At 38.3% G+C, this 12,500-nt stretch overlaps 1 protein-coding gene across 4 annotated transcripts in view; it reads right to left on the reverse strand.

The window, feature by feature from the left end:
* Nucleotides 1-12,500, reverse strand: part of LOC144978696 (uncharacterized) — a 14,421-nt gene that overhangs the window by 600 nt on the left and 1,321 nt on the right. Inside the window, exons 2-8 of one of the 4 annotated variants that reach the window (XM_078925105.1) lie at nt 12,308-12,419; nt 10,660-11,034; nt 10,125-10,325; nt 7,061-7,638; nt 5,494-5,602; nt 3,233-3,384; nt 1-2,072 (exon numbers count right to left, since the gene is read on the reverse strand). The exon at nt 1-2,072 is cut by the window's left edge and continues 600 nt beyond it. In XM_078925105.1, the coding sequence (XP_078781231.1) occupies nt 1-2,072; nt 3,233-3,384; nt 5,494-5,602; nt 7,061-7,638; nt 10,125-10,325; nt 10,660-10,932 (3,385 nt within the window). In that variant the 5' untranslated portion in view covers nt 10,933-11,034; nt 12,308-12,419. Of the gene's footprint in view, nt 2,112-3,232; nt 3,385-5,493; nt 5,603-7,060; nt 7,639-10,124; nt 10,326-10,659; nt 11,035-12,307; nt 12,420-12,500 lie in introns of all 4 variants that reach the window. The other 3 variants (XM_078925102.1, XM_078925101.1, XM_078925103.1) reach the window with 3 other exon arrangements.

A 12,500-nucleotide genomic window follows, 5' to 3' on the forward strand; every position in this document is an offset into this window, starting at 1 on the left:
ATGAGACAGTGCTTGCTGCTTTGATAATACTTTCACCTACGATAGTCGTGTTCTCATCAGGAGCGTCAGCGATTCCTTTGGCATTTCCGTTGCTGGCAATCGTCTTTGGAGGTTCTGTTAGATCCGGGATCTCTTGATATTCGCGACTATTTGAATCTGTATCGCCCATGCTCATCAATTGATTCTTTACTGAAACATTATTGTTTTGTGCTAGTTTTATTGCTTCTGAATGAATGTGACCCGAAGACGCAAGGGCAGCGCCAATGCACTCTTTACCTCTGTCCGTAGAATTCGACGGAATCCCTTCCTCTTCACGTGAGGGAGATGTGGGTTTGCAACTGATTCCGTTACTGATTGTTTCATTATCACCAACATCTATATGTGTTTTTGCTTCATTTGGTTTGATAGAATTCCTGTTTTCTGATAGCGTTGTGAAATCCTTGATACTAACGGCTTCCATAGATGCCGTGTTCTTTTGCTTAGACGTCAATGGTAAAATATCACCTCTACCTCCATTTTCATTTTCCGATTTTTTCGGGGTGCCTAACTGTTCTCCTCCAGTCTCCAGAAGTCCTTGGTAATATTGGTAACCAGCATCAGATTGGGCAATGGAGCGCTGCTCTTGTATTTCGTTATTTTCCAGCATATGGGATTCGTGTCGACAGCTCGTCGCCATCACTTTGCTAGACTTTGAGTGAACTGACCGAGAATGCCGAATACTTCTTGGAGATGGTGCTTGAAGATCGAGATCGAGATTCACACCCATCCCCAGCCCACTAGGGCTTATCGATTGTGATGCGATCGGATGCACTGTGCACACGCGTAATTTTTGCTTGCTTTCTTTGCTCAGTGTGATTGTAATGGGACCCCCGTGGTTAGAGATGATGCTCTCGGGACTTCTCCTGGCGGATGGTACAGGGGCCAAGCTACCGCGAGCTCTTGCAATGGAACTGATCGGATCATGTGTTCCCAATCTTCTGAGGTATTTGTTTATATAGCCTTTGATCCTTACTTCTTCCTCTAGATTTTCCTTCCTGGCTAATATGGCATCGTCACGTTTACCATCATTATCACTAGCATCACCATCATCACCACCATCAGTTTTTATCATAATTTCCATGTCGCTTCTCCCTTTTATTACATCTATATTTTGAGGGATAATGGGGTTTATCAAATCACTTTTTAATGTCGTTTCTTTGGAACATTTTGCATCGTTTTCGCTCTCAAGTCGTGACTTTGATGTATCCAACACTTTATCGACTTGTGCCTGCTTATAACTATACTTCACATTCAATTTATCAGATACCATCGCCATGTCCCCTCGTGTATCCGGCACGGATTTTAAAACAATCGCTTTTCCAAGATCGTGATTGTTAGTTTTATTGGACAAGACATTTTCCTGTTTATTGTTGTTTCCATCGTCCTCGTCATCGCTGTCGTCAACCTCGTCGTCCCCACCGTCATCATCGTAAAAGTCATCCTCATTACTTTCGTATCCAATAAAGCTGCTCCGTTTAGTTTCACCGTACCTGGTTTGTGGTCTGTTCAGAAATTTCACGGGGAAATCCCCGGAGCATCCAAATCCAAAGAATTGCGCGTCCATCATCTTGGTTCCAAAGTCCCCGTCAACACAGGTGGAATGCATGACGCTATCGTCATTTCCAATAGCGCCCACCAAACCCCGACAGAAATTAGACGCAGTGACCGGAACGCTACATTTTATGTCCTTGAATCCACAAGTGTCATGACCCTCAGTGGGGGGATGGAAACATTTGGAGTCTGGAAGAATACAATTCCTTTCACTTGGGTCAACAGAAGATGACGGAATATCGGCCACATCTCGTTGTTTTCTCCTCAAAAAATTGTGATTTTTGGACAGATCCTCTGCTGTTCTTTGGCCAATCTGGTCGTCCACCTTTCCCTCTTGGGTTAAGGTCTTGAAGCAGCCGTTGTTAGTTTGGAGATCACTGCATCTCGATTGCTTTGTATCGTTTACGAAAGAGTCCCACATGCCGATTCCCGTGTAGTTTCCATCCGCGAAAAAGTTTCCATCCTCAAACATGATTGCCGTTCTGAGGATTGATAGGGATTGTTTCAGAGATCGCTCATACCTGAAATAATAGATTAGAATATATAGACAAGTGCATCACAACAGATGAGTTCAGATTCTTTTGTTTAATTTGGGCTTTTATATAGTGCAATAGGCTTTTTACTCACATTCTCTCACCGCACTCGGGTGTAAACTCAGTTCCTGGTCATTAACAGCGTTGTCTATGTCGGAAAAATGTAATAACGCCGAGCAGGCGTCATGTCTCGTTCAATATGTTACGTGGATATTCCGCTTTATAAAAGCTCAATTTTTTAAAAACCAGTCAACTATCGTACACCAGAGAGACGTGTATTCAAAGATTTGGCCAGAAAACTCGTCCGTCAAATATCCCTCGATTCAAATGACCCTCATATTGACAAAAACGCTCAAACCTGGAACGTTACTGAAAACTTCGCGAAATCCCAGGTTTGAGAGGTTTTTTTTTTTTTTTTTTTGCCAAGATGAGGGTCATTTCAATCGGTCGATATTTGAAGAACGAGTTTTCTGGCCAAATTTTTTAATACGATTTCTCCAGAGAACGGCAGTTAACTAGTTGAGGCACTTTCCCATTCGATCCTATCCTGGTCTGTTGTATTTCATTTTACGAATAAACGAAGAAAATACGATGACAATAATAGCAAAAATTTTCCACATTATTCCTCCTTGAAAATATTTTTAAACAATCTGAAAGAAAAAAACAATTGTAAGTTGGAAAAGCACAAAAGAAAACAATATTTTAAATAGGTTCGTAACTTTGTATTTGTAACAGTTATGTTATTTGCTATACTTTGGTTAATGAACCATTTCTTCTTCGGCTAATTTGTCTAGTACTAGTAGATTATTATAATAACGGGAAGGGCCCTGGAAAATTACTGGTCCGAATTTATTTTTTTTAATAGCAGTGCATTTTTGGGTAATCCCGATCGCTTCTTATTTGTTTTATTTTCTTTGTTGTTTTCTTTTTTTCTTTTTTTTTCTTTTTTTTTTTTGTTTTGTGTTTTTGGGGGCGAGTTTTGTTGGTTTGTTTGTTTTTTTTTTTGTTTTTTTTTTTTTTTTTTTTTTTTTTTTTTTTTTTTTTTTTTTTTTTTTTTTGTTTGGGGGGTGGGGGGGAGGAGGGTTGTTGTTGTTTTTTAAAGTTCCTACCTGTTTTTGGTGGAATCAAATACAATCAAAACATGCTCCATCTCACGTTTGTGCTTGTGCTCAAAGACTCGCATCGCCTGTTGTGCCTGATTTAATTCCTCCTTAATCTGATCCTTCTGGTTCTTAAGGAATTCTCTCCGTCCACGGAGATCCTGGTTGATGGAGAGAGAGAAAAAATTAAGAGAAGCGAAGCGTTATCAAAATCATTTTGAATCTTCCTTTGACCCTATCACGTGACCGGAAATAAAAAACAATGTGAAATTGAATGTAAGCTTCAATTTAATGTACGAAAACAGATAAAATGGACGTTTCAGGTTTCCCCTTTATCAACAAAACAGGATGAATCCTGTTTTGTCGATAAAGGGGAAATTCATCCTGTTTTGTTGATAAAGGGGAAACCCGAAACGTCCATTTTATCTGTTTTCGTACATTCATCTTGTTTTGTTGATAAAGGGGAAACCCGAAACATCCATTTTATATTTTTTTCCGTACCTTAAATTGAAGCTTACATTTAATTTCACATTGTTATTTATTTCTTCAAGCTTCGAGCAGCAACATTAACATCACGTGACCAGAAAGGAGATCTTGAACAATTTGATATCTTCCTGTAAAATATCAGATTATATAAAATTTGAAAATTTACACATTTCGGCCATATGAAAAAGAAATAATTTTTTAAAACGAAAAAAGTTGAGCTTTTATATCGCGCAATATCCACTAAACGTGCTCAAAGCGCTTTACAAGGGGTCCCTGACCAATAGCAATACGTAACATGAAGGACGAGACATGACGCCTGTTAGGGCGATATTACAACTTTTTTTTCCGACAGAGACAACCCTGTTAATGGCCATCTACTCATTTTACACCTGAGTAGGGTGAATAATGTGTGTGAGAAGCCTTTTCCAAGGACTCAACTATGCGCCGAAAGCGAGTGTCATACCACAATACCACATAGCCACACAATAATACCCCTGAAAAGACAATGATGGAAGGGAATTGTTGAGGAAAGAGGAAGACCACCGAGAAGGTGGGTACATAATAATATGGTTGGTTGGCAGGGTTGCCAGTTTTTTTTCAGGACAACTTGCCAAATATGTGACAAAAACTTGCCAAATGCTTCGAAAATTTGCCAAACCTTTCAAAATAGGGATTTTTGTTACACATACTCATAATAGTGAAATATTACACGTGTAAATTCAAGAATAAACAAAATGCTGGCTTACCTGGTGTTGACCACTATGACTTATAAAACACCAAAGAAATATCAAACTCGAAGCCACATTAATTAGACCTAACAGTTTCACTTTCAGTTTCAAAACCTGTTAAAGACTTAAGACTGGAACCGGAAAGGCTGAAGCCAGATTTGTGTTTGTTGTAGGCAAATAATAAAATTTATGTGAGAACGAAATCACAAAACGAACATGCAAATATTGGGAATTGAAAGGTAAGATTTGACACGCTCTTTCTTTCTAATTATGTATAATAAAAATATAAATATTATATTAATTTTCTCTGTCCCCAAAAATGCCAAAAAAGTGCCAACTTGCCAACCGAATTGTTTCCTGCCAAGCATAATCAAAAAGTGCCAAATTACTGGCAACCCTGTTGATTGGTGAGGGAGAACAGTGACAGAGCTCAACCGCGTGGTCGGTGAGGTTCGAGTTCAAATTCAAATGTTTATTCATAAGGCCTTTCATGACCGACTATCATAATTTTTCTTTAAACAAAGTATACCATCATCATCATCATCATCATCATCATCATCATCATCATCATCATCATCAGCAGCAGCAGCAGCAGCAGCAGCAGCAACAATAACAGCAATGATGAGAATAATAATAATAATAATAATAATAATAATAATAATAATAATAATAATAATAATAATAATAATAATAACAATAGTGATGATGATGATGATGATGATGATGATGATGATGATGATGATGATGATGATGATGATAACAATAATGATAATAATATAGATGATGACTTAAGAGTTTATACGCTCATAAAAACCATAGACAAAGGATAGCAAGTAGTGCTTGATATCCGCTAAGAGCTTCAAAAGAGAAGTAGACTCCTGCTCCATTGGTCACCATATTCTTCCCGATGACTACAGTTCACTCCACTTTAACGCACATCGAATAATGGCGAACTCTTATTCCATTTTCAAAAGTGCCCAGTTATGCAGAGTGAACTGACCAAAAGCAACAACAACAAAAATAAATAAATAAAAACAAAAAATTAAAATTTCTTACCCCCAATTTTGACTGTGTCGCCCAGCTCCATAGCTTGCCGTTGTTCACGTCTTGAATGTTGCTCATCACAGTCTTTGCCTCTTCCAACTGGGCAACGATTGTGTCGTGTCTTTGGGAAAGGCATTGATGGAGAATGATTTAGAACCTATTATCAGATCTAAGTCTAATGGCCCATTCAGACGTTCGGTTAATTTCATCCACATCTGGACGGATATCCAGAAACTGTAGGCGAAGTGATGATGAAAACTGACTGAAAACTGTCAGACATCAGTTCATGGTCTTCGTTTACAAGCTACTTGTCATCTCTTCTTTCTATCTACAATCCGAATCGCTCTCTCCGCTAATCTACTTACCTACACTTGAACCGTTTGATTCCTAATTCGAAAATTTTCACGACGTGCTTTCGCACTTTCTGTTCCCTCTGCGTGAAATAATACTCTTTCAGCAGACACCAGCCAGACACCGCAATTCTCTGTCCTCCTCTAAAGTTTCTTTGAAGACAGAGTACATACTTCCTTTCAGTTTTCTGTGAGTGCTTTTATTGATTTTATTGAATGAAATTCCTATATATCGCATGTGCATATAATATGTATATGTGCGTCCGAGCACTTTTGGTGGAAAGTAGGCGTTATTATTATTATTATTATTATTATTATTATTATTATTATTATTATTATTATTATTATTATTATTATTATTATTATTATTATTATTATTATTATTATTATTAGTTGTTGTTGTTGTTGTTGTTGTCACTGCGCCTCCATTTTCTGGATACCCGTACGATCGTGGATACATTAACTGAACGTCTAAATGGGCCATAATGACTTAGTTTGGTCGCTATATTTCCATCAGTTGATAGAGTAATTAGTGTTTGATCTATATCTTAATTTTTAAATCTTTAATTTTGTTAGATAGACTAAATGATATGATCTAGCATCTGAAATCGGTACATCATTATAATTAATATTATGTCACAGTGAGACAGCATGACATCAAAACCGAATTTCAATTTAAAACAGTGAAAAAAAAAGTAAAATATTTAGTTTTTGTCACTGTTAGAAACTGTATTATTTTTAGCCGTCAATAAAACATAAATTAAATGTAACCAAAGCTTCATATTTTTCACTTCATTTTAAATTCTGAGTATCTAAATAATCCATACAAAATAATGTTTAAAAATTTGAGCTTTTATATCCACTAAACTCGTTCAAGGGGCTGGACAATGGGAGAGACTGACTGATCTTGTAAGTTAGTTAAAAGGTATGTAGGAACTAGGGAAATAAATAGGGTTGAGAGAGATACAATCGCGCATATATAGATAGATAGATAGATAGATAGATAGATAGATAGATAGATAGATAGATAGATAGATAGATAGATAGATAGATAGAGGTGATGATAATATTAGATTCATTGCTTGATATCGACCAAGCAGTAAAATTATAATGAAATCATGATTCATGTGCAATTGTCAATTCTCATTCAAGGCCGCAATGTAGTATCAACTTATGGACGGAACGTACCTTTAGAGAGAATGTAAACGAAACATTTTCGTATGACTTACTGCATATTTAAATATTCGACTCTATTCGCCAACCGCATGCGATCTTTACGAACTTTCTCGTAAACGAGAGTGGCTCCCAGAAAATCATTCATGGAGTAGAAATTGCTGTTGTTCTCTTCCTTCTCCAGATCAACGTCGGCTTCAGGCCAGCGCCAAAGCTGCATTTGCTGCTGAAGTATCTGTTGTTGATACCGTCTTCTGGATACTGGTGGCGGAGGAAGCGCGTTGAGCAAATTAAGATGGAGCTCCTGCTGCTGTTGATGATGTTGCTGCTGTTGCTGCTCTTGTTGATGGTGTTGTTGTTGTTGCTGCTGCTGCTGGCGTGGCTCATTGACGTGACTCCCAAGACTTCCTTCCGTGGCTGCAGCACTTCCTCTTTTCTTGTTATCCGTTGTGTTTTTTCTCGGCGACCGTTGTCGTGGACTTAGGATGTTTATCGAAGGGCGGCTGGTCAGAGTCATTTCCTTTGACCCCGCTAGCATGTCCGGGGACTGAGAGGAAGGATGCGATGAATGTGGAGATGAGTTGGTGTCTTGGATGATAGAGTTCATCGCTTGTTGGTGAGACTCTAGAAATGTCTGAAACATGGAGGTTGTAGAGATGAAGAGTGAGAGGTGTTGTGATGGGAATAAAGAGGTATAAAATGAAATGAAGAGCAAACATGTGAAACCTCCTCTCAGATTGGTGTTATTTCGGGGTTAAAAATCTTTTTAAAATTTAAAACAACTGAGCTTTTATATAGAGCAATATTCACTCACAGTGTGGAATCAGTGTCAATTTCAGATGATACTCCCCAGGAGCCATTAACCCTCCCTGCTAGCTACAAGTGTGGGGTAAGTGGATGTGAACTGATATCAGGCAGTGCCGTGCCCAATAGGGGCAATTATGGATATGTATGGTCTTATAACAGTTACTGTCCCTTTGACTTTATCATTTTAATTAGAAAAATAAGTTGTCTTTCTAAACATCAGTCTATATTTTATATTCTTGTGGTTAATAGTTCTCCTATAATATCGCAGACTGTGGATCTAATTTTGAATGCTCTTAAATTTAGATGCACTTGAATAAAATATTCGTGTTTCAAAACTCATCAGCAGTATTGCATTGATTTTAATTAATATCAAATCTAGATGTGTGCATCTGTGTTCCTCTGCATTATTATCATAATGGCACTTAATTTTCTTGATTTATTCTCGGTTTTGTCAGTTTTGTATTTTTTTTTTAACCATGTAAATTCCTCTCTCACACAGTTATATTGGTGATAAATTTAAACTGATTATGTTACACTAAATGCAGCTATGTGGTCTAGTGGTATGACACTCGCTTTCGCTCCGCGCATAGTTGAGTCCTTGGAAAAGGCTCTTTACTCACATTTTCTCACCGTACTCAGGTGTAAAATGAGTACCAGGCCGTTAACAGTGTTGTCTTTGTCCGAAAAATTGTAATATCGCCTAACAGGCGTCATGTCCCGTCCTACATGTTGAGTCCTTGGAAAAGGCTCTTTACTCACATTCACTCACCGCACTCAGGTGTAAAATGAGTACCTGGCCGTTAACAGCGTTGTCTTTGTCCGAAAAATTGTAATATCGCCTAACAGGCCTCATGTCCCGTCCTATATGTTAAATGTTGCTGTTGACCAGGGACCGCTTGTAAAGCGCTTTAAGCACATTTAGTGGATATTGCGCTAAATAAAGCTCAATTTTTTTATTAAAAAAAAAATAATTCATGTCGTTATGTGGTAAAATAAATCATAGGAATAAACAAAAGAAACATAATTAAACACTGATTTGGAAGCCAATACTCTGTAAATGAGTTTCAATAAATCTCATTTTAGTTTGTGAATTGGATCATGAAAGAAGATCAATATGACAACCATACTTGTAATGATGTCATCATTATACGTTTAAACATAGACGAAAAGAAACGTCATTGAAAACAGCCAGAAAAAGATGAATTTTAAAAAAGGAAAAGCATTCGTATGGGTTACTTCCCTTGAACGGAGGAGCATTACTTGTGTGTTTTGATTGACGATATCAGCAAAATTCACACGTGACTCTCCTTCACTATGAAAAAATATTGAGCTTTTATATAGCGCAATATCCACTCAACATGCTCAAAGCGCTTTACATGGGATCCCTAGCCAAGAGCAAAATTACACATGTAAGACGAGACATGACGCCTGTTATGTGTTATTACACTTTTTTTTCGGACAGAGACAACGCTGTAAATGGCCAGGTACTTAATTTTCACCTGAATACAGTGGGAGAATGTGAATAAAGAGCCTTGTCCAAGGACTCAACTATATGTCGTTCAGAGCGGAACTCTAACCCATGGCCATCCCATCCGAAGGCGAGAGTCATACCATTGATCGACATAGCCGAACAACGAAAATATAAAGAGTAAATATGACCTATAAAGTGAAATAATTCATTTTTTTTAGCTTGGGCTTTTAAAATAAATATAGAGCAATATCCACTAAACGTGCTCAAAGTGCTTTACAAATGTTCCGTGACCGTGTAGAACGAGACATGTCGCCTTCGAGTCAATGTGATGATGATGATGATGATGATGATGATGATGATGATGATGATGATGTTGATGATGATGATGGGAGAGATGGAAAAGGAGTGGGAAGAGGAAGAAGAAGAAGAAGACGGGGAGGAAGAGGAGGAGGAGGAGGAGGAAGAAAACGAGAAAGCGGAGGAGGAGGAGGAATAAGAGGAACAAAAAGAAGAAGAGGAGGAGGAGTGGAGGAGGAGGAGGAAGAAGAAGAAGAAGAAGAGGGGGAGGAGGAGGAAGTAAAAGAAGGGAAAGAGGAAGACAGGAAGAAGAAGAAGAGGAGGAGGAAATTGAGGACCGTGCGGAGATGGAAGACTTCGTATCTGAATAATTTATCATATGGAAGAATGTGAGAGTTAAAAATAAACTTTGCCTCAAAGATGGGTTAGAACACACACACACACAGAGAAAGCGAGAGAGAGGGAGAGAGAGAGAGAGAGAGAGGGGGGGGGGGGGGGAGACCCAGACCAGACGAAATCCTAACTCCATCGCCCAGAACAGGCACCTGTATTCTCGTTGTTTGTTTTCCTAGAGTCTCCGTGATTGAACAGTGAGCCTTCGCCTGTTGGGTCAAGAGGTCGACCATGGACTGTATGGCGCCCAGTACCCAACTCGGGCTGTTTTGGCATTTGGTGTTCTTGGAATCCACTAGCTTGTTCAGGCGCTCTACCTGGTTGTTCTTCTTCTGGGCTATTGCTCGTTGAAGCTGAAATTAAAAGAAACCGTGATAAAAAAAAGCAAACTAACAAACTAACAAACAATCAAACAGACCATGTGTATATCATATACCTATTTAAATTCATAGTTTCAATACGATTCACTTGCCTTTTGACATGGATCTTGGCTCCTGGCGAAGCACAGGGCCTCAGCAGCAGCAGCAGAAGAAGAAGGAGGAGGAGGAGGAGGAGGCGGGGGAGAAGAAGAGAAGGAGGAGGAGGAGGAGGCGGAGGAGGAGGAGGAGGAGGAGGAGGAGGAAGGGGGGGGGGGGGGAGAAGAAGAAGAAGAAGAGATGACAAATACCACTAAAAAAAAGAACATACTTTGCAAAACTTTCTCAACTCTTCTTTGATGGCTTGCTGGTATTCCGTGGCTACATTGATGACGTCTAGATAGTTCTGGCACTGGGCGAACAGATCTAGGCTGTTGTTGCTGCTGGTCTCTGGCACTTCGTTGCTGGTGTCGATACTACCGACCATGGTCGTGTTATTCTCGCTACTGTTCAGTTCATTCCTACGTTGGTTGTGCACACCACCAGATTCGTGTTTTATGTTCTCAAACGACATTGCGTTTCCCAGTTTCGATTCGTTGTCCATTATTCTTCGTTATAGTTTTTATTTGTTTTGTGTTTGTTTTTCTTTTTTCATTTTCTTTTTTATAAATCCTTATTCAGATTTTGATTTTTGTTGTTTTTGGTTCTGACAACAAAAAAAAGTAGAAAAAGTTAAGATAAATATGTATGCATTAATTATGCATATTTATAAAGCACATTTAGATGGATAAATATGAACATTTATGTATAGTGCATTTTCAAGAATTTACCAAGCTCATTGCGTTTAACAATGTTTCATTTTCTCCCCCAGCAGGTCATATGGAACCATAATATTTGCATTTCATACAACAGTAGCCTGTTTGGCGTCATTTGTACTAACACTTTTACAATATCCGTCACTGCCTATAGCCAGGTACTCATTCAAACCTGAGTCAAGTGTGGTAATTTCTGCCAAGTGCCTTACCTAGAGATACAACGGTGAAACCATAATGTTCCACTGTCACCCATCCGGCAACTGACCGAGTTTAATTTTGCTTGACTTTTGTGACAAGGGAAGAAACCTAGGCCAAGGGGCGACACAAGGTTCCATACGGTCAAGGTTGCATCATACTAAAAGCGCTTCCTGTCTGCTGAATACATATGGGATCAAATTTCCAGTTCATACAATGCAGATTGTATGGGCACCCATTTTTTTTTCATTAAATTGGCATTTAGACTGCGGCCGTCATAGCCCGGAGCGACATAATCATTTTATATATATATATATATATATATATATATATATATATATATATATATATATATATATATATATATATATATATATATATATATTATATATATATATTATATATATATATATATAGAGAGAGAGAGAGAGAGAGGAGAGAGAGAGAGAGAGAGGAGAGAGAGAGAGAGAGAGAGAGAGAGAGAGAGAGAGAGAGAGAGAGAGAGAGAGAGAGATCAAGAAGAAGTTATTTTTCATAGTAAAGGAGCAACACATCTCTATTTTCCTGATAAGGTCGAACCCACAAGCAATGCTCCTCAGTTCAAGGGAAGTAACCCCTACGAACGCTATTTGAGTAAAACGATTATCCCAGATTCTTTCCCTTACCTACTTGAAATTCATCCAATACCTTATGAGGACAACTCGCGTATTATTAATGCCATGTGTTTAGTAAAATACTCACAACATCCGCCGGTCAAATTAACATAACAACACTCACAAAACTGTGTGTAACCTTTAACGTTAATAGTCTGATTCAGTGAGAACAAATCCCGGACGGGTTATCTAAAAATAATAACAAAGAGCTGGGTGACGTCAACTTCTTTCCTTCTATATGTTTTCTTTTTCTTCATTATTTTTTTTTTAAAGGGTTGATGATTTTATTTCATGTGATCAAAAACGAGAAATTTACCTATCGGTCTGAAGGCGAGTGGCACACCACAAGACCACAATCAATGGTCACTGCCTCTTCCGCCCCTCTTCCTCCTAATAATTTTGTTGCAGATAAAGGTCAGATGCGTTCACTCGATAGTACCCATCATATTATTAAAGAAAAGAAGAAAAATCAACATTTTTATACAGGAGGAATCTATTTTTACAAATGG

This window comes from Berghia stephanieae, chromosome 8, assembly GCF_034508935.2.
Source record: "Berghia stephanieae isolate SIO BIC M18660-M18661 chromosome 8, UCSD_Bste_1.3, whole genome shotgun sequence".
NCBI lineage: Eukaryota > Metazoa > Mollusca > Gastropoda > Nudibranchia > Aeolidiidae > Berghia > Berghia stephanieae.